Source organism: Grampus griseus (assembly GCF_964374135.1).
Source record: "Grampus griseus genome assembly, chromosome: 9".
Classification (NCBI taxonomy): Eukaryota; Metazoa; Chordata; class Mammalia; order Artiodactyla; family Delphinidae; genus Grampus; species Grampus griseus.
Genome location: NC_139003.1, coordinates 48,845,251 through 48,866,969, shown reverse-complemented (window position 1 = coordinate 48,866,969; position 21,719 = coordinate 48,845,251). Strand labels below are relative to the sequence as shown.

The following is a 21,719-nucleotide window of genomic DNA, read 5'->3' as shown; positions in this document are numbered from 1 at the left end:
GAGAATCAAACATAAATATTATAGATCTTAACAATGCAAAAATAATTTAATGAACAAATTTGGAATTTAAGAGTGGAAAGAGAGATGGAAGGAAAGCTGGGTGCACTACTTTCCGCATACTTAATAACAAAGAGTCAATAGCCACCTTCTGAGGTTGGTGCATTACAAAATAAGAAGAACATTATTTAAGTCAAAAGCAAACACAAAAAGAAGTAAAAATAAAATAATAAAAAATCGGGAGGCAGAAGTGGGAAAGGAGGTGTGCAGAATCATCCATCATAGAGGGAGTCAACAGATTCTGTTCAAGGTTGATCAGACAAGAACTAGAAGTAGTGTGCCCAAAGTTACTATAGTAGCTAGAGAAGAAACTAACAAGTGGCTGCCTCTGGGGTTAGGGCGGGGTGGAAAAGGAGGCTTTTACATTTTATCGTATACCCTTCCGATCATTTTTATTTTTAACCAGATGCATGTCTCTTGTAAGTAGGAAAAAAACTAGTCTAATTTTTTAAGTAGCATGGCATAGAAGGATCAAAGGAGTTGAAGTTTGCTACTTCTAAGTTGGATATGATAGTCAACTTTTTGAGTCTCAGTTTCCACATCAGCAAAATAGGGAAAATGTCTCCCTGGTAGTTCTGAGTCAATTGAAGGAAATAATGTAGATGAAAGAATCTGGTTCAGTGTCAGACATATTTCTCAATAAATATTACTTAAAGATGGTTCAATCCCCTTTCCTTCCTAAGATGCTACCTCAAGCACCAGCACAGTCACTTCTAAGGAATTTGTCTCAGAGGAAGGGAGCTCTCTGCGGAATCATGTGCCAGGCTAGCAAGCCTTCCTCGAAAATCAAGTGGGTCAGTCTATGGTCTTAACCTTTGCTTTTCAACGTTTGAACTCTTAATTCACACTTTGGTGCAGTTGCAAACAGGACACACAACTGAAAACAGGAAGCTATACATTGTGACTTCTCCAAACAAAGACCAGAGGCCAAATCCAAATATATATAGCAAGAAAGATAAGTCTGTTACATGCCTAAATTTTATAAGATACAGAGTTCTGCAACAGCCAAAAATATCTTTACCATTGGCCCAGTGCTGATACCTAAAGATCTGTGAGTGGAACTTGACCTCCCTTGGGTTAAGGTATTCCTCTATTAACATGCAAACTTTCCTAGGGGTAATTTATCAAAGCCTTTCCAATGTACTTAACTGAGAATTTGATTTGAGGGGGGAAACAGATTCAAAAATGGGACAACTACCGACAGACAGTAGTGTCGGGAAGGGGCCCTGTGCAGTGTGCTGAGGGACCACAGAAGAGTGCAGGAAGTAAAGAATCATTTTTACCTACTACAAAGGACTGCTTAGCGCCATGCCTAGTCCACATCTGCGCATTCAGCCCAAGTGCAATGGCTCACCCTTCTTTTCAGCCACAAAGCCCAAGGTAATAAACACAATTAGAACAGAGCTTCTCAAACTTTAATGTGTACATAGAGATCTTGTTTAAATGCTAATTCAGATTCAGTAGGTATGGGTGGGGACAGAGATTTAGCATTTTGAACAAGCTCCCAGGTGACACTGTTGCAGTTGGTCTGCAGTCCATACTTTGGGTAGGAAGGGGCTAAAAGAATCCCTTCCTTTTCAGTGCGATGTCTACTACTCTAACCCTGGCTCTTCTCAACACCCTCTGAACCAAAAGCAACAGTATTTAGCTGGGGAAGAGGCAAAATATAGTGGTTTTGAGAGCAGAGCCGGGTCCTTGGAGTCAGACAGACATGAATTCAAATTTCAGTTCTGCCACTTATATGACCTTCATTTGACCTCTCTATCCCTGAATTTCCTCCGTTGTCAAATAGTGATGATATCTACCGCACAGAGAGGCTGTCAAGATTCAGAATAATGTAGCAAGACACTTAGCTTGCTGCCTCCACTAGATGGTCTCTTTGCCTTGACTCATCCAACAATTAACTGCCAGGACCATCTCCCTCAAATATGCACTCATCACATCAGTCTATTGCTTCAGGGATCTCTTAATGACTACCAGATCAAAGGTAAACTCCTTAACTTGGTATTCAGCTCTCACTGTCCCTCATTTGCTTACCTCTAAGACCCACTGCGCTCCTTCCTATTCAACATCACCTCTGGTTATTACCTTCTCCAGGCAAATCACCTCTGTGCCACCATTAAATTTACTAATTCTGAAATGTGGACACAAGCATTTGGAGATCTAGGGAACTTCTAATCAATCACCTGGTCCAAACTCTTCATTTCACAAATCAGAAAGTAAAAATCCAGAGAGGCTAAGTGACTTGACCTTGACAACAAAATGATTACCAATCAGTATGAAAACCTGGTTTTTGGACTTCTACTCTAAATGTTCTTTTCAGTAGATTTTCCCACTTTCTCTCTAGCAAACTTCAGGAACCATGCAAAACTCACTTTAAAAAAAAAGGCCCTCCGTTTACAATTTACTCTACAACCTCTCAGAACGTAGGCATAGAGTTTATGTTTTGGTTTATTCAACATGATGCCAAAACATATGACTGACTGAGTCAACAAATAAGGGAAGAAAATCAATGATACCAATTATTTGCCTTGGTACAGGCCAAATCAATTCAATATTTTAACACATACTAGTTACTATTTTCGGAATCTGCCTCTTAGAACTTAGATTGCTGATAGGTGGCTATCTTCTCTTTCCAACTGGATTACAAGTCTCTTGAAAACAGGAATTTTTTTTCTTCATCTTTGAATTCCCCATTACCTTTCCAAGGTACCTTGTTCCTTTCTTCATGAATTGTGTAAATAACTGCTAATTTACTGTATTAAAAATGCATTATTTTTCATAATTTGAGTTTTATTACCTTTGCAATATTTCTTATCTAGCCCATTTTGTTATAGTCTTATTTGCCCACTTTGTTTTATAGTGGTGTATTTTCCCATTCAATGGCATAAAAATCAAAAAGATGATTCTCAATGGCTATGTGTTTTTATTTTATTCATATATGCCTTTGTAATCATAAAAATATTTTACATCTGTGTATACTTTATATCTCCAATCACACAATATATATCTTGAGTGTAAAAACATGTTTTCTACTTTTTTATCATTTCTCCAAACTATAACCCCTCACGTCTACCAAAGTACCTGAAGCTAGGCTATACACATTACAGAAGGACAAAAATAATCATTGTTCTTATACTGCTATAACACAAGCTAGCTTAAAGGAACCCAAAAAAAAGTTAAAAAAAACCCACACAAGTGCAACAATATGTTATGTATACAAAGATATGTGTAAGTTGCAAACTAATCTAAATTCTCAGAATAAAATACAAAAATATGATTTTTATTATCAAAAACCACATGATACTATAGTTGGTTACCCTAAATGGGAAGTAATTGAAAGAACCTTGTTTTTCCTGGTTTTAAATATTATTTCACATTCTACTGGAGCCCAGAGAAAAGTAAAACATCTATTGCTTGGCTTTTACTAGAACTGATTAGTGCTACACCTAACTTTATGCACAAAAAAATCTTCCTCAAAAGTCGGTGTCTATCATAAAGCAGAAACTAACACACCATTGTAAAGCAATTATACCCAATAAAGGTGTTAAAAAAAATGTGTAATGTGTAAAAATTTATCCATTAAATTTATATTTATGCACATGGATGGATTTATATCTAAGCTTGTTGTAGATGCATTATAAGAGTTCATTATTTATAGGCATCATGGAGATAATCCTTAAAGTAATCCTTTGGAATAAGTGATTTACATGTTTTATAAGTTCAAGTTTTCATATATTGTATTCCTTAAAGAAAACGAATACCAAAAAAGAAGAAAACATCATCTACTATTATAAATTATGATCAAAAGAGCATAGCCTTTTTTCTTAATCTCAAACTTTAAAAATAGTTCCATACGTAAACCGGTATTTTTTCATACAAACCTATGTTCTGTAATGCTCACAGTTTTTAGTAACCTATATTACTTGGGAATTTTTAGTTAAGAAGATACCCGGACAATAAATGACTGTTTTGTATCTTTAGCTTCATTTTAGTCTTCCTATATTCATGCCCTAGAGGTTCCAGATTCTTATCCACAAAGTGATTATGGTCTAGGACTGAATCAGATTTGTAACAAATGTCTACTGTGATCCTTCAACCTATCATCGATGGGCAGAGCCAATATATGTCTTCTAGCTCACTGAATCCTTTCACCTTACCTTAGGGACTTTCCACAATGCTACACGGTTAGATGCTTGCTTTTACAAATAATGAAAATGAATGAAAAATGATTTCAAAATAGAAAAATGGAAACCCAAATCGTTATATTGTATCTAAAAGCTACCCTGCATCTACCATCTTAGTGCCTAAACAAACATTCTAACATGTATGACAAGGGATATTCTTTAAGGTTTTGAGTTTCATTATCTCTAATTTTATCTGATTACTGACATGCACCATTTCTACTAACACTTCAATATATCCAGCCATACAATAGCATAAAACTTCTAACAGTGATCTGCAATAGTCTAGAAACCATTATGATTTAAGTTTTTCAGAAAAAAATAAAAGCACAAAGCTAATAAAATGAAATTTCTATTAAATATAATTTTTATAAATATTACCAAATCACAATGAAACTAACAGCAGTCATACAATCGTTTATAAAATGTATTTTCCCTCAAAAAATAAAAACAAAAAAGTGTTTCCAAAGAGAGACGAGAAAAAATTACAAAGTACAATATTTTTAAGCTACAAGCGTTACAAAACTCTGTCACCATCTACGTTACAATTCTAGTCATCAATAAGGTACTTTGTTTTCAATGCATTATTCAAAAATCAATTATATCAACTCTTTTGTATAGAAAAGCAGCACACCTTTCAGGCAACTAGTATTAATGAGTAGACATGACTATAGAATATCCATCTGTTTCTCTGACAAAGCTGTGGCTACTCTAGTCACTCATTGAAATTCCATTAATCTGGTGTACCAAGGTCCAATGCGAAAATCAAAACTCCATCTAACCCTTTATCAGTTCACAATAACCTACAAGTGAACTCTGCCTGTTAGCATGCAGCAAGTTATGATTTTGCTATCAATCAGGCAGTTGGCCAATAAAAAAAAAAAAAAAGGCAGGCTGGAAACAGCGTGTCTGGCAGGGTTTGAAGACTTTGTTTTTGTTTTCTGTTTTCATTTCCTTTCAATTTCTATAGGGTGTCTGGACCTTGTGAGATTATGCATTATTCTCCTTGGCTGTGATTTAATTGCTATCAGCAATCAAGTCGAAGCATCACTGAAGTGTGCTTGAATTTCATTAGAAGATATAACTTATGCTACTTTCCTACAGTACCTAATAAACCATAAAGAAACCAAAACACATATGGCTTGAGGGAATAACTGGAAAATTAGGTAGCCATTTGGGAACTGAATGAACTTTTGAACCAGAGGAACAGAGAAAAAGAAATATTAAAGGAAAAGACAAACTTAGAATGCACACAGAGATGTGCAGGTTTGACCTTTATAGTACCTTGAAAATTACATTAGCATTATGAAAAATACATCTCATGTTTGTAGTTTATAATCCATCAAAGTTCAGATACTTTGTTAGTGCCTACCATAAGGTAAAAGTCAAAAGGACAAAACAACAATCTGATTTGACAAAAGGCCTTTTGGTGACCTGTGCTAATCTAGTTATACTTGTTGTTAAATGCATTATCATTTTATAATTAATATATCATTAGACTAAGGTCACACAATGAAGGAAAATTTATTCAGCAAAGGAAAGAGAACACATATAACGATTAAGCTGCAGGAAGAAAAACTAATATGACTAGATGATATTTTAGAGTGGAAATTAAAAGTTCAAGTGGTAGTTTTAAAATTAATTTAGAGTATTCTTAGAAGAAAATGTAAAATTATCAAAAACAGCATTATTTATATACCAAAAATGAATAATACTAAAAGTTAAATTTTCAATCTAAGAACTGCTTACATAAACACTGATGAAAATGCAATATTTAACAAAAATTTAAATGTTACACATAAATATAATTAATTAAATAATATTCAAATATTGATAATGTTTTAGCAATAAATCTTTTTCATGCTATTAATGTATTTTCTTTATATTTGGTTATGAAAACAAACATAATAAATTATTTACTCATAAGAAAAAGACAATAATCCTGTAAATGATTATTTACAGGATTATTTACATGAAATACAATAGCAATTCACTTTTCCTAACAAATCACTGGCTCTCACATATATTTAATTGTTGGATTTCTTAGGTTGTAATTTTTTCAAGATGGCACATAATGCTTCCTGGTACATCAAAATATCTATGCTACTTTGAGAAATCCTGAGCATATATATTCTATGAATATGTATCCATATCTATATATTATCCTGAGTATAAGTACTCTCTATATATGTATACATACAAACATACTCATTTCTATCTACCAATGTTTTCCAGAGAAGCAAAACAAACCATTGTAATGTGTCTGAAAAATAGTTCAACTCAAATAATAATTCATTGTTTTGCCCGAAAATATTACTTCATCGATTATAAAACATTTTCTAGTAGAAATGCTTTTGAAGATCAGGTTAGAAGGGGTAATGCTCTGTTTCAGATAATAAGTGTGACTGAAGAAAAATGTGCATCTTTTTAAAAACTAGACAATCTAAGAGAAAGAAATTCTTTCCTTTTAAAAATAGATATTCAATGTTAGCCAAAATGTAAAATTCAACATAAAATGGATATGATTATTGTTGCTACACACTGTACAAAGTTCTGAATATAAAAAAAAGCTTGTGTTGTTCTGAATCAGTGGTTAGAATGTTTATCACTTATGCATGTACTTGACTTATCCCTGTTCTGCAGTAGACATAATTTTATACCTCATAAAAGCAATTTATGTTTCCAAAGGGAATAATCTGGATAACATAAAATGTGGAGTGCTCTGTTGCAGGAAGCATATTTTCATTCAGCAATTGTATTTAGAGATGGAACTGCACAGTTTGATCATCATATAGTGGCAGAAGGCATTATTCATTTCTATGTCTATGTGAAGCTTTGAGTGCCACAAATTAATATGCATGGCTAATTTATCAATACACATTCTTAATTTGTACCTATATATCACCCTTATAGGTCTCTATAATTCAGATGCACTCAACTGGGTGGCATAACAGAGAAAGCACATGCTACACTAAAAACAAGTTTCATAACTTTGGCAAGTTTTTAAAAATTAATAAATAAATAATCAATTTTATTACCATTTCAATTAATACAAAAAACTATAATATTACTGTGTAATATAGGATATTTTTAAATGACAATCAGAAAAATGAAAATGTATTATTAAAAGAAGCATTTGATGGAAACCTGTCTCAATGAGAGAAGGCAATGTAGGAATAATTAATTTAATATTTTATGAACTCATTTTGTATGAAGTTTTCAGGGAAAAAGAGATCAAAAACCTTCTTCATTATTTATAAAATAATGAAATACAACAAGTCATTAAGCAGCACAATAAAATTAAGCAAGAATCTTATAATATCAAATTAACCAACAAACTTACTGATAATGTTCATACGATGATGCAAGCACTCTCCTAAAAATTCAAGTAAAGAAAATTTCCTAGGAAAAGAAAGAACTACATACTTAGGAAAACCACTAGAGAGAGCTCTTCTGTTCCTTAAAAGGTTCTGGTAAAGGTAAGTTAACTGAAGCCTCTGTGTTTATCTGCTTTCTGACAAGACCACCACCTTTACACATTGCACTGTTTTGTGTTAGAGTGTCAAGAGGTATATTCTATGGGAAAATGTCGCATACCATCAGAGGGGGCCTCATCATCTTTATCATATCTTTCTGAGGCTAATGAAATAGTGTCTGGAGGCCCAGCAAAAGGGTCATCGTATTCTTCTCCATCTTCTATATCACCTATAAAAGAATCAGAGAAAAAAAGAATGGATATATGTATACATGTATGTATACCTGAACCACTTTGCTGTACACCTGAAACTAACACAACATTGTAAATCAACTATGCCCCAATATAAAGTAAAAATTAAACTTAAAAATATTATTAAAAAACAAAAACTAATCAGAGAAAAGTCTTTTATAATTTAGCCATCTTTAAAAGTGTTACTTTGTCAAAGAGGTAAATTTTACTATTAAATTCGGTCACTTTCATGGAAAACCAAAGAAAAATTTTTGAACTAGATAAAAACAGATCCTATTTTAATGTATATTCGCTGTAACTTAGCTAAAGTAAGTTTTTGAAAGTCAGTACACAACTGCTTCTTTCTGTTACAAAAGGATACAACTTCCAAAATTATGATGGTCTCTACAAAGAGGAATTCAAAAAAGTGGAAGCAGGTTAAAACAGTGTGTAACCAAAACAAACAAAACCAAAATAACAATAACAGCAACCAAAAAAAGCATGGAAAGCACAACAGAGAAAATAATTCAAGTTAATTCCATTTACCTACTCAATAATTGGAAAAATGATGATGAGAAATTGATAATTCAAAGCCATATGAACGTTTTATGTTTTCATTAAAAAATCACAGATTATATTAGAATAGATTAAAAATACTCAGTTGTGTTTTCAAGAGCAGGAATCTTTTACGGAAAAACTGCTTTAAAACTCATATAAACCTTTTAAATTCAAACAAGGTGATTTACAAACTAGACACTTTTGATTTTGCATTCAGTGATATGTTACTTTATTTTTTCTTGTGTTTTGGCTAGTTTTCTAGATGATTTCCAAATCTTAGGCTGATTGGTTGGCTTGAAGTCATTTAATCCCCACAATAAAATCTTGTGGTTTGGGTTTTTTCCATATACTCATTTAGAATAATTTTTTAAAAGAGTGAATCAAACATTTGCTATATCCCAGTTACATCTAAGCACTCATTCTTCATCCATATTGAACAACAAGGAAAAAGGTATGCTTAATACCATATAAATGATCTGTTAACAATTCAAGTTACTTGTTAAAAATTCAAGAGAAAACCAGCCACCTCACCTAAAAGTCATAGTGAAAAATCTCCCTAGGAATCCTAGAGTGCCTATAGTATTACTTTTAGATCATAGTTGCTAGGCAGATCCAGATTAAAGCTACCTGGCTCTCCAAAAGGATATCTGTATCCTCTGACATGCATCTGATGGGTTGCACCCTACTTTCACCATATTTTTGGTAGAGGAAAGAGCCTCTTTCAAGACAACACTTTCAAAATAATAAAAACCAATATTCATATCTACTTTTTTAAATTTTGATATTTTATCAGCATTCATCATCCCTACCCTACCCTGAAAGTAAAGATATCTCCCATCAAGACAATAAGAGCAGAATATAGAGATGACTATCTTACTGTCCTTAGTGATAATACCATTATGTGTACCATACATGGTGATGTTTCTTCCCCAATTAAAATTCCAAGAAACATGTACAAATACTACTCATTCTTCGGATCTTAATTTCTCTTTCTTTCAAGATATTCAAAGTACTTCTCAGAACATTCAGTGATCCCTTATAATATTTCTCTTATGGAAAGAAGAGTGGTCTGATTTAAAATATGAGGTAAGAGAGAACCTCATAAAAAGTGCTAGTAAAAATATGTTTGAACATAAAATGACAGCTCATGAAATACACAGTAGTAAAGATCACAAAATTCTCAACTGCTCAAAATTGCTAGAATATCCTTATATTCTTAATAAAGTAAGAATTTTTATGTTATGAATTTTCTAAGGATATTTCAAATCATGAACTATAAATCTTGCTATGAAAAAAAAGTATTAGCACACTTCGACTACATTACCATAACTTAGCACTTAGCATATTACACTATTAAGAATACAGAAATACAACAATAAAGCTAATGATTCTATGGAAAGGATTTTGAAAAAATTCAGATGCTCATGCTTAAATCTATTAAACTCTGTGTGGAAATAAACAAAAAAATTTCTTTAAGTTTTGAAAATCAGAATTAGTTTATTATCCTTTGATAATATCCATTATATATTTTTGTGTATATATCCATGTATGTACACATGCACACACACAGCAAAAACATCATTATTAAAGCTATAAATTCAATAATATTTAATATAAGTTAAGACCGTTCTACGCAAATTAGTCACTGACATGTTAAAGACCTCTGTGGTTTTTGGTTTTGTTCAAAAAAAAAGAACACTTTTTGGATTATAAAGTGAAATTGTCTTCAATTTACCCATTCTAAGAACTGCAGTTCATTTCAAATGTTGGGTTTTTTTAAAAAAATACTGTGATATTTATATTTATCTAAGACAAAATAAATTAAGTACTGCTACTGGCCTCATTTCTCCCCTCCCCGCCCCCCCTTTTTCAAAGCTTTCCTTGAATTTAACTCAGAAAGTAAAGAATAAGCATCCCTGTGGCATCTATATAGGGTTATTCCCTTTTTAACTTGCATTAAGTTGAAAAAACACATCGTTTTTCAAAACAGTCTTCTTCATTTTACTGTTGTTCCAGTGATGATCCACCCCTTTTCCCCCCTCCCTAATTATATTTTTCAACTCAACAAAGAGCTGCTATATTATAAGGAGCTTTAATTGAACACAGGGGTCGCTGTTGAGCAGTGCAAAGCATTTTTTCTCCCCAGGGGCTGAGTACTTGCAACTTATACCTGCAAAGACTTCGATAAATTAAAAGGAAAATGTTCAACTTGTGTTTATGTAATAGAAAACTGAACTCCAAAGCAACAATGGGCATCAGGTAAACGTATCCAATACAATTTACAGACATAATTGAAAGCATTACATCCTAATCAGACATCTAAAAGAAAAGCATGCTCAAATGAAATGTCTACAGAATCATTAGTTGGCAGCCATTCTATTACCATCACACATAATGTCAGTGGTGCCTTGAGCCTGTGCCAATGACAACAGCATAAATTTTGCATCTCATTTCTATGGTCATAAAATTAATGATCAGTTTAAAAATACTTCTTTGTAAAAGTTATTGCGCAAAGAAAAGACATGAATGTGTCCCTGTTATGTACTCAGAAAGATAATTATAGGGTTGTTGCTCATTAATACTGTTTCTTGTTTCCCTAGAAAAGCATTTGATTTATCCCACAACTTTCAAAAGTTTAATTAATGATACAAAGTTAACAGTCTAAAAGACAATGATCCAAGACTTCTTGTCCTGTAATTTCATTGGCAAGTTAAATAACACATCAAAATCAAGGCTTAGGCGTATCACAGCAGCATATTTCTTTGAAAAATATTTTTAAATTTTTAATAGTTGGGTTCAAATTACTATTATCCCTTCTTTTTTTATATGGCTCATGGTCAATTAACATTTCCTAAATGCCTGGAGATAAAGCCCAACAGCAATTCAACAGTCATGATCCCACCATTGAAGGTGATTTAACCAATCTACTGCTTGTTTTGGCAAATACAGTTCTATTTTGAACACAATCAGGTAAATAGTAAACTAAATAATATACCTAAAATTCAGACGATAACCATTCCCTTTTACAGAGAATGAAATGTAAACTTGGTGGGGAAAGTTACTTGAGTCAAAAATATTAATTTTCTACTCAGTTCACTTGTCCAAAATAATTTCTCAAGTGATAATATACAGCTATGAATGGACATAAACATTTAACTTGTCATTTCTCAAGGGAACCTGTAGTTTAATTCTTAAAAATTTGAAAGATTTGAGTCACCACAAATAAGATTCTCTTCATAACTCTTCTACCATAGAAGGGCTAATTTACAGCATGCAAACGTGAGGCAGAATTTTAAAGGAAGGACACCATTCCTCAAGTACTACCTTTGAAACAGACTTCTACTACTATAGGCCCCGTAATCTCAAACATGCTTAACATATTTGTATAAGGCCAGAGATGGGGGGTGGGGGTAAGGGAAGCTGCAAGTTATTTGCTCAGATTTCACTGGGGAGCTAACTTTCAACAGAACATATACTATGTTAGGAAGAGTAAAGGAAACGAAGTTAAACGTCATCCCAACTTCTGACTTTTCTGCTGTTCTCAAGGATTCCATCAGAACAAACTAAAATGGGTCCCTTCTTATCTAACAGCCCTGTTACTCAAAAAACTAGTTTAGTCCATAAATAAACTTAATAATACAAATGAGGTCAAAGGAAATTGCTTTCTAAGTAAACCTATTCATATTTAACAATATCAATGGAGTTTTAGGATAAAATCTGCTAAATAAATGTTTTAATTTAGAGGGAAAATATTTTAAAGGAGAAAATGAGAGCTTTTTAGTTATGACATCTAAAGAGAATTGAAAACAATATATTCACATTTTTTAAAGCTGTAGACACCCATATTTGAAAAATATTCTCTTGAAATATTTGTCTCATGTTAATATGCATACCCTTCCTCTAGTAATTTATGGTTTCCTCAAAATTTATTTGAAAACTGAATTATAAATCAAGATTTACTAAATCCTCTTGATAAATGAACTTGAATCTGAGAATACACATTAATATAACACTTATTGAACACTGACTATGTGTCATGCATAGGTTTCTTCACATTATCTTATTCTATAAAGAAAATAATAATACCAAAATCATCACTGGAGTAAAACAAGCCTAATATAAGGGCAAGATACAACTACAAGTAATTGTACCTAATATATATTAGAAAATTCTATTTTATACTCAGTCAGTAACACCTTTACTCAAGTAGTAATATATTTTCATCCCCAAAATAATTATTTCAAGTCACATTTAAGAGCGCTATGACCTTATGATGTGACAGAGAACAAATTCTGAAATAATCATAATTGTAAAATAATTCTAAAATGAGCAGAATTCTAGTGCATGAAGCCTGTATTTAGGAGTATACTTTATATTACTAGGCTACATTGTAACTAAGAATAAAAAACTAGCGTTAGATAGTTATTCTGTCATGTACAATATCTAAAGACTATAAGAAGAGATGTGAGAGGAAAGGAAGAAGGATAACAGACATCTGTGAACATTAAAGTAACTAATAACTCACTTATTTGAAACAAATAAATGTGAATTAATTCATTTTATTTAAGAACTCTATTCCAGGTCCTTTTTTCTCCCAACAATGATATTAAAATGGTACTTAACCATCATGTAAAAAAAAAAATTATGTGAAACAAATAGGAGTATAAAGGTAAAAAGCAGGAAAATAGCCTCTGGTCACCTCATTGTGACCCTATATTGACCTGAGAGAGAGAAAGAGAGAGAGGGGAAACAGCCAAAAGGATTTCTGCCCAGGTCTCCTTGGATGAAGACAATCCAAAAGCCCCAAGAAGAAAATGTAAGAAAAAAAAGAAAAGCAGCATTATCAAAATATACTTAGATGAATTCAATTTATTCACTGTAGAGATCTGGTTATTAATAAATTCCTGTTTTTAAAAAATATGTCTTTTGAGTAATTGCTTATTCAACTATTAAGCCTGTACTAACTTCCCTTTACTATTTCTAACAAACTACAGAAATAGTCTTTTTAGAACAGTCGAATTATACTTCGAGGGTAGAATGGCATAAAATTACTCAGCTTCTCATATTTCTCCAAGGTATGCATCTAATTTATCCACAGGTTTACTTTTGAGCAGGCATTCTTGGTGATTAGTTAACTCAATACAGCAGTATTGAAATACAAATGACTTATTCAGAGGAAAATGATTATGGGGAATCTCTGAATTCTGTGTTATTTGCAATCTTATTCTAGGCTCATTTTTCAATTTCTATCAAATACTATATAAACTTCCATTCTCCTTAGAGACAAAGAATGTATCTCAGTAATGTAATTTTAATATCCACACACCTGAACAAGTCCTAAACCAGAATACCAAAGGGAAAGTTCCTACCCTATTATTGAATCATATGCAATTCTACATATATGACTTTATACTATCACATTTTCTTAGCTTAAAAATGTTTAACGTACAAATAATTAAGTCACAGTGAGAGTCCAATAAGTAACCACTAGAACAAAATGTGCCTTTTAAGAAAAAAGGCAGAATCTGATACGCAATATTTCCCCTATAAACAGTGCACTGTATAAAAGTTATCATAATTCAAATGCATAAATTCATTATTTCTATACTCAACTAAGCAAAATACAACATGATTAAACCCACAGTTTAGGATTCATTATAGAGAACAAAGAAGTAGGTACTTGTGGAGAGGAGGAGTTTCCTGCTCTTCCCTCTATTTAACAGTGTTAAAAAATTTAATACGGAAAAAAATCTCTTCTTATTTCCTCTAATCACAACAATTGTGATGACTTAATGTGAAAAGAAACTGTGGTTTCCTTTTAACTGATTTTAGGTTTGTCTGGTTAAGTAGCTGGTTTATTGAAACCGTCATTACTCTCTCACTTATCAGTTGGCAGAGATATGAGTTACTCTGTGGTATCTGCTAACCCCAGTTAGAAGATGCCACACTGCTTCCCCCAAACGCAGAGCCTAGCTTCACATAGTTAACTGACCTCATGTTGTGACCCTCATACCAGCATCCACAGGCTTCAGGTCATGACCTATGAATTAGCATCATGGAAGTAAGGGCCATACCAAGTTTCCCTTGCAGAACTGAAGACATGAAATAGTAGAAACTTCCTACGCCTTTCTGGATTTGGTTTTCAGTACGCTAAGCAGCTGTCTCTCAAATCTAAAGGAAGACAATCAGCTTACCAGCATTCTCACATATTTCGAAAAATGAAACCGAATCCCCTTCTTTGAAAATGCCTGTGGCATATATTTATTCATATCAAAAGAATCACAAGAATAATAAAAACCAGCATTTGGAAAAGATTTTACTCATGCTCTCAAACAAAAGTTGATACTGTTTTTAAACCAATTACCTTTTCGAAACATTACCTATGAGCACCCAGCCACAGGCCCTCCTGCTCCCATGACCACTATAAAGTAATCTCTACAGGGTTAAATGGTGTTAGGTTAGTATCTCGCCTCTGACTCACAAAATTCTTCCGTGTGTAACTGCACGTATATACCTTTCTTAACAAACTTCTGCCACAATGAACCCTAAGAACCATAAAACCTAAGAATGTTAAACACAGATTTCTGCATGAAAGATTGTGCAAAAGAAGATTGTGCAGAGTAGATTCTAGATATGTTTTTTAATTTTATTCTCAGCAGGGGGAGCTAGCACTCTCATCTTTAAAGTCTAAGTATACAACACAGAAATTTAAATTTTGACTCCAACTATCAAATTTCAGTATGTGTTAGATTTTCCTACTGAAAATCTCTGCAAGGAAAAAAAAATGTCAAGTTTGACAAAACTTGAAAATTTACCTTTGCCTTGAAATTCCTGAAGGTAGCTGCAAAATAAAGCAAGAACATTATATTTTAAAATAAAGGTTGACAAATCAAAACAAGATCTAATCAATGGCAATAATTCAAGTCTATTTTAAAATCTATATTGTAAATATAGATTTAGAGAAAAAACTACTTCCTATCCTGAAATGATAATTCCAAAAGGCTTATGGATTTATAATAAAGGTATTTTTAAAGACTTAAGTTACAGTAGTAAAACCAGAATATGTCTTTAATACATACAACTTAAATTACATTTATTCATTTGAGTGTCTGGAGGTATCTTCCGTATTTATGTTAAAATTCTCAACCTACCTATGTCTTATCAGTTAGACCAAATATATCCTCAAATAATCGAAATAAACAGTTGCATTTTGCTAGAATGCTTAGAAAAATACATAATCAATAGGCTTCACAAAAAATGGTATTATGATAAGCCTGCCTGTTTTTAAAAACTATTATAGTAGAAATATAGTTTGTCCTTTAAAACTACTTCAAACCAATTAAATTAGAACATAAAAAATTTAATCCCACAATAATCAGTCCTTCATTAAAATGTTAATTACAGCGTTTCTTATAAGTAAGAAATAAGTAATAAAAGGCAAGTAAGTGACTTACATAGACTTTACATCTTTTATCTTCTTAATAAGGGAGTCTCTCTTTTCCTTTGCTTTCTTGGATAAATTTTCCCCTCTCAGTACGTCTGCTACAAATGTTTCAACATCTAAACCATGAAATATAAGAAAAAGGATACAAATTATAGGAAAGAATCATTTTTTTGTGAAGACAAATAGGACAATGATTGTTTCTACCCATAAGTGTTAGTATCTGTACAATTTGTTACAGTTTTTTATCAGTCCAAAGCATAACAGTTGAAGTATGTTTCAAATACTAAATTGGACAAATCTGTTCACCTCTTAGCTAATAAAATGTGTATGCTCTACTTATGCTTAACACAGCAAATGCTATTTGAATGTTTAGCATCATTAAACCAGGAAGAAGCACGCAAGTTTTAATAAACTATGGTGCCCCATAAACAAATTCTCTGTATAAAAGCAAGTGCAGAGCTTTCATGCATGTTACTATCATTTTTTAGTATTTTGTAAGTTCCTGTATGAAGAGGTCATTCACAATATTATACCAATATAAGCTAATGCCTCTGGCGAAGGCATCCTTTTCCCAGTATAATCAATTTTCAGGTATATGCAGCGCTTAATGCTTTAGAGGAAAAACAAATTCCTTTTGCTAGCCAAGATTCCCAAATCAAACCCTCCTCTTTCCTACCTGCCCCACCTACTTTGGCCAGCTATTCTCAAATAAAAAAGATAATCAGTTGTGTGGTTTTGTGTGCTCTTGCTTCCTGCCTTGGCATTACTACCTGGAAATATTTCTTTAAATAAAGGAAAAAGTGGCAAAATAGATTTAGCCACTATTTTAAAATATAGTAACCAAGAGATAAGACTTCTATGGCCTCATATAACATTTTCACAAAGCCTCTTTTTTTTTTTTTAATTCAGTAAACTTCTAAATTATTCTGCTTTCTAATTCTCTCTGGTATACAATTCCACCAAATCCTTATTGGTTTGATTTTAAGATAGCCCCACTCTTATTGTTCATGAAATACTGTAAAAGTTTAAATTAACTTTATATTCAGAATTTCAAATGTCACTTTGAGGTATCTAATGTAGAAGATACCATTAAAAAATTTTCAGTAGGTATGACTATAAACCACCCATATTTCATATTGAAGAGATGTGTATATGTTTTACTTTCTTTTTATTTAACTAATTTGTCTCCTATTTCACACGATAAAAAGATGGTATCAAAACATACAATAATATTATACTTAATTCAAAGCAGTATAGCAAATAGTCTTTCAACTGTACTTACAATTAGCAACTTAAAACCTAGTATTTGAAATAGAATGTTATAACTGATTTTAAATTCTTGATTACAAAAGTATGTTGACCCAAGGAGTGAAGCTGATTAAACTGTTATTCATTCATAATAAATTGTGTAAAAGTGATTCTTCACTAAATCAATATAAGTGAAATCATTAAAATTTAGTCTTGGAATAATTCTAAGTAGCTTTCTGGTTTGAAGTCCATCACTGACTAATGTTAAAAGTAACTATCAAAATGAAACAAAAGCAAAATGTCACAGCTTCTCTTTCCTTGAGCTGTCCCTATTTTGAAGAGGGGGACACAGAGACATAATCCAGTACCAGTGCAAATTGGACCCACACTTCTAAAGTGAGTTCAAAATAATGAGACATAAAAAAGCACTCTTCTCTTTTGTATGTAACCAGAGGAGCAAGGCAACCTCTGGACATTCAGATATTAGCTGAAATGGAAAAGATCATTGGCTTCTCTGAGATGGCTCCAATAAATCTACTAAGAAACTGGAGTAAGAGAAGGAGTAGCACCTCTACTGCTGATTCTTTCTTCCAGCCAGACTCAATACTTGGAAGAATCACTGGCATAACGATTGGTAGTTTGCTTAATGTTACTTTCACTCAGTGTTTGTCTTTAATTCCCTCATCCACACCAGTATTTAATTGCCTATTTTACATTTTCATTATACAATACAAGTTTAAGCAAACAGGATCTCTTTTCTATCTCCGGAAGCAATAACAGAACGAATTACAGCCCGAGTTATTTCTTTAAAAGGTCTTTTCAGTTGTATAAAAACTCAGAAAACAAAAAGCTATAATGTTCTATATAGAGTTTCCTAACAGTGCCAAAAACATTTTTAAATTATTGAGCTATGCTATTTTGTGAGGAAATACTTGTTGAAGGAGTGAGACTGCAGGAAGAATCTGTGTTGTTTGTTTTCTGAGTGGGAGGAGGTTCAGAGATTGCGCAAGGGAAAAATTCTATATTTTTAGAGTAGTCAATGTATTTATTCCTAAACTTCTGCCACAAAAGGGGTTTAAGGCAACTGAAAAGATTTAATAAACACTGATTTTTAAAAATTATTTCACAAACGAGATGTGGAAAGCGTACAACCTGCTTTCTGGTTTTTTTTTTTTGTTTTTGTTTTTAACAAATAAGAACTTCATAGTGGAAGCGATTCCTGCAATAGTCTTCGTTTGCTGGTGCCCACAGACTCAATTGGTTTTCAAGTTTTTGAAATCCGGGTTTTTTCTTAAAATCCATACTGTGCCCATTTATTTTGAAATCGAACGAAACCAGTCTCTCCTAGGCACAGGAGACCCTCTGGACGTGCCCGCGGCCTTCGCAGAGCCCCTGCGCAGAGCCCCGACCCCGTTCCCCCGGCGCAAAGACGTAGCGGGTGCTGGAAAGTTACTCGGCCTTCACCGGGAGATGCTCGGGCTCCGCCGTCCGAGACACTGGGAGTGTTAAACCCCAAGGTTCCCGTCATTGGAGCTGTGAGCAGGGAGCACTGGTTTGGGGCAGCGCCCTCGCCAGACAAATGGGACTGGATCTGCGGCTTTGTAGCTCAGAGCCAGGGTAATATTTCAAAAGCGAGCAATAAAAGTCCTGGGCGACTCAAGCACTCCCCTGGCTGGTTGGAAAAGAGATCTGAAGCTTTTTATTGTGCTCTGAATAGCCCTGCAAACGGTAAACTAGCGAGCGCTTTAGCCCTCTTCTACCTTCCTTTAGGGGTCATGTCCCTCTGTTAATATGTAGATTTCACTGACTCCAGACTGCCTGTAATTCGGGGAACAGCCGTAATTCGATTACAAGAAAAGGTCAGCCTGCCTCCTCGCTGGCCTCTTGGCCTGGCGAGTAAGACAGAATTCCTCTTTCTCACAGGAGGGATCTCGGCTTACCCGCGTCCTCCACGGCAGAGGAGAAGCTTAAGGACCCACCCGGCCACGTGGAGAAAGCGCAGTTCCGGCGCCCTCTAAGCCCCAGGTCTAATCCCTACCGCCGCTCCGCGCTTCGTCACGTAGACCGCAGGTCAGCGCCGGCCGCATTTAACCCCAGAATTGGCCCCATCTCCATCCGCCTCTGCCCCCCAAGTCATCACCAAGGAAAAAGTTACTCAGCGAATACAAACGTGGTGGTGATTTTTGCTCCTGTTACACCTTAGCATTGTCAGAGCAAACCTGATCTCCCGGTACAACTGTAAAGATCTGGGGGAGAAGGCCGCTGGAAAGATCTGATTTACAACCGCTCTGTAGATAAACGTTAAGGTCTGAAAACAAAATTAAAAGATGACATCATGTCTTGGCTCAGCAATCCTCAAGCAGTTTAAGTTAGAAACTTCTCAATAGCCATCGCAACCCCTAAGAGGCAAATACTTAGCACACACCAAGTCACCTAGTGGTACTCAAATTTTCCTTTTTTTTTCTTTTCCTGTACATATGGACCCCCTAGAAAAACTGCCACTCATCTCCCCCTAGAGCCCGAGAGGCTAGGACAGGTATCTAACACACATAAGCTAACAGCTTTCTACCAATTTCCATACTAATTACAGTTTCAAGGTGAAACCACACAAGGTTACGACAGTTTTAAAATTCTTGCAAACTATAAACTGTCGGCTTCTCCAATCTGAGTACATAGCACAGGTTCCAACTCTTTAAGAAAGCCGGGGTTTGACCACTTGCCCTCACCATCCTCCACCGTGGAATATGACTTCCAGGCTGGAGGTTGTAAACAAGTCACAGAGGTAACACCTGGTCTCTTCTGCCTAGTCCTCCAACCAACCGATACCTCACCTCCCTGGGCAGGCATGCAAGTGTGCAGGCACAGGCGCACAGGCGCACGCACGTGCACACACACACACACACACACACACACAGCCTCTGTATTGGCCTGAATTGTATAGCAGAGGGGGCAAGAATTAGAGTGAATCCACTACCACATGCTCAGCCCCAGATCAATTAATAAGTATGAAACCAGTCAAACCATACCCCAAATGGCTTTACGACTTAATTCCACATCTTTCTCTACTTTATGAATTGGACCAAGTTGTACTTTGTATTCACTGAGGTGCTATCACTAAACTTAACAAGAATCTCAGCCTAGAATTTAAGTTGGCATCAGAACAAAAAGAGAAGCTTTTCTTCTCTGTTAAAGGAGGGTATAGTCTGACCAAACACCTACTGGTGAAAACATAAAAATCAGTTAAACTGGGCACATGTAGACCAATTAAGCTAAATGCCCAAATTTGGAAAATAGCTAATCAAAAAGTTATTGATAGCTCTAATAAATGTATTTCTCTTGTTTTCCCAGCACCTTTACAGGTTATGGTTGAACTGTGGACTTTTCAAACATGGAAAAAGAGACAGGAACAAGCACAAGGAGTTCTCAAAGTATGATAGGAAAAACGTACCTGAGTCTTAAAATCCAATCATCTGATTACATTTTCAAAATAGGCTTTGGAGGCTAAATGACTTATTTTGGTGGAAAGCTGGACTGTTGAAGGATAGAGATGAATATTTTTCACCTCTAAAAGATAACTCGATGAATAGCACCTTATAATCATCAAAATCTCTTTACCACACATTTTCAAAGAAGCCACAGTGAATAAAACATTAGTCTGAGATTTACACTATATTCACTGTTAGGTATCATGTATTGTAATGTGTTCACTATGTGATTGAAAAAGAAATGTAAACTCAGCGGAATGAAAAAGATAGACTTGGCTTTAATTGAAAAAGACAAACTAAGTGAATAATGAGTATATAAAAACTAGCCTATGCCACTTTTATCACCCATATATGACACTTAATCTTAAATTTATGAGAGACAACTGAACTGTGTTTCAAATCACCAGAGGCTTTTCCCACTCTGATGTTTCTGTCTTCTTTCTAGTAATACTTTAATGCTGATAAAGTACAGCTAAGCTCATTAGGAAATTTTTATATACTTCTCTCTTTTAGAATATTTAGATTTCTTTTTTAAAAGGAAACCAGTGATAATTTGGATTGGGTAACTATAAAATTGTGCATACTAGCATATTATCAAGAGCTTTATTTAGTAATCTGAGATGAAAATACTTTAAAAGGAATGTCATGAAAAAAAAACAAGACAGCCAAAGATCCTCTCCCAAGAAAAAACAGAATATTGTATGCTTAACATAGGCAAATCATTTTCCTAACATCACATCTTAAGTCATCTATGTTATTTGACCCATACAAGAAACTATAACTTTCTAGTCCCTTGATTTACAAACATATATTCCTATTGCTAGAAGAGAAAAATCTTAGAGGTGTCATGGACTGATTTCACTGCAAGATCAAAGGTTCTCATATCAACTTTAAACTCATTAGTTATTACTGCCAAAATGGGGCAGGCTTGTTCTTGCTCTATAGGAAAATCCAGGTGCTAAAGAAGTAGGTGACTATTGCTGACTCAGTAGGTGGCACTCTTCCCTTTACATACTCAGCCAATGCCCCAGAAGGAA

General features: G+C 34.0%; 1 protein-coding gene across 1 annotated transcript in view; it reads right to left on the bottom strand.

Annotated features, from left to right (window-relative positions):
* The window catches only part of SKAP2 (src kinase associated phosphoprotein 2), a 153,212-nt gene that overhangs the window by 127,607 nt on the left and 3,886 nt on the right, over positions 1–21,719 (bottom strand). Inside the window, exons 2-4 of the mRNA XM_082662201.1 lie at positions 15,960–16,065; positions 15,321–15,346; positions 7,839–7,946 (exon numbers count right to left, since the gene is read on the bottom strand). Coding sequence (XP_082518327.1) covers positions 7,839–7,946; positions 15,321–15,346; positions 15,960–16,065 — 240 coding nt within the window. The remainder of the gene's footprint in view (positions 1–7,838; positions 7,947–15,320; positions 15,347–15,959; positions 16,066–21,719) is intronic.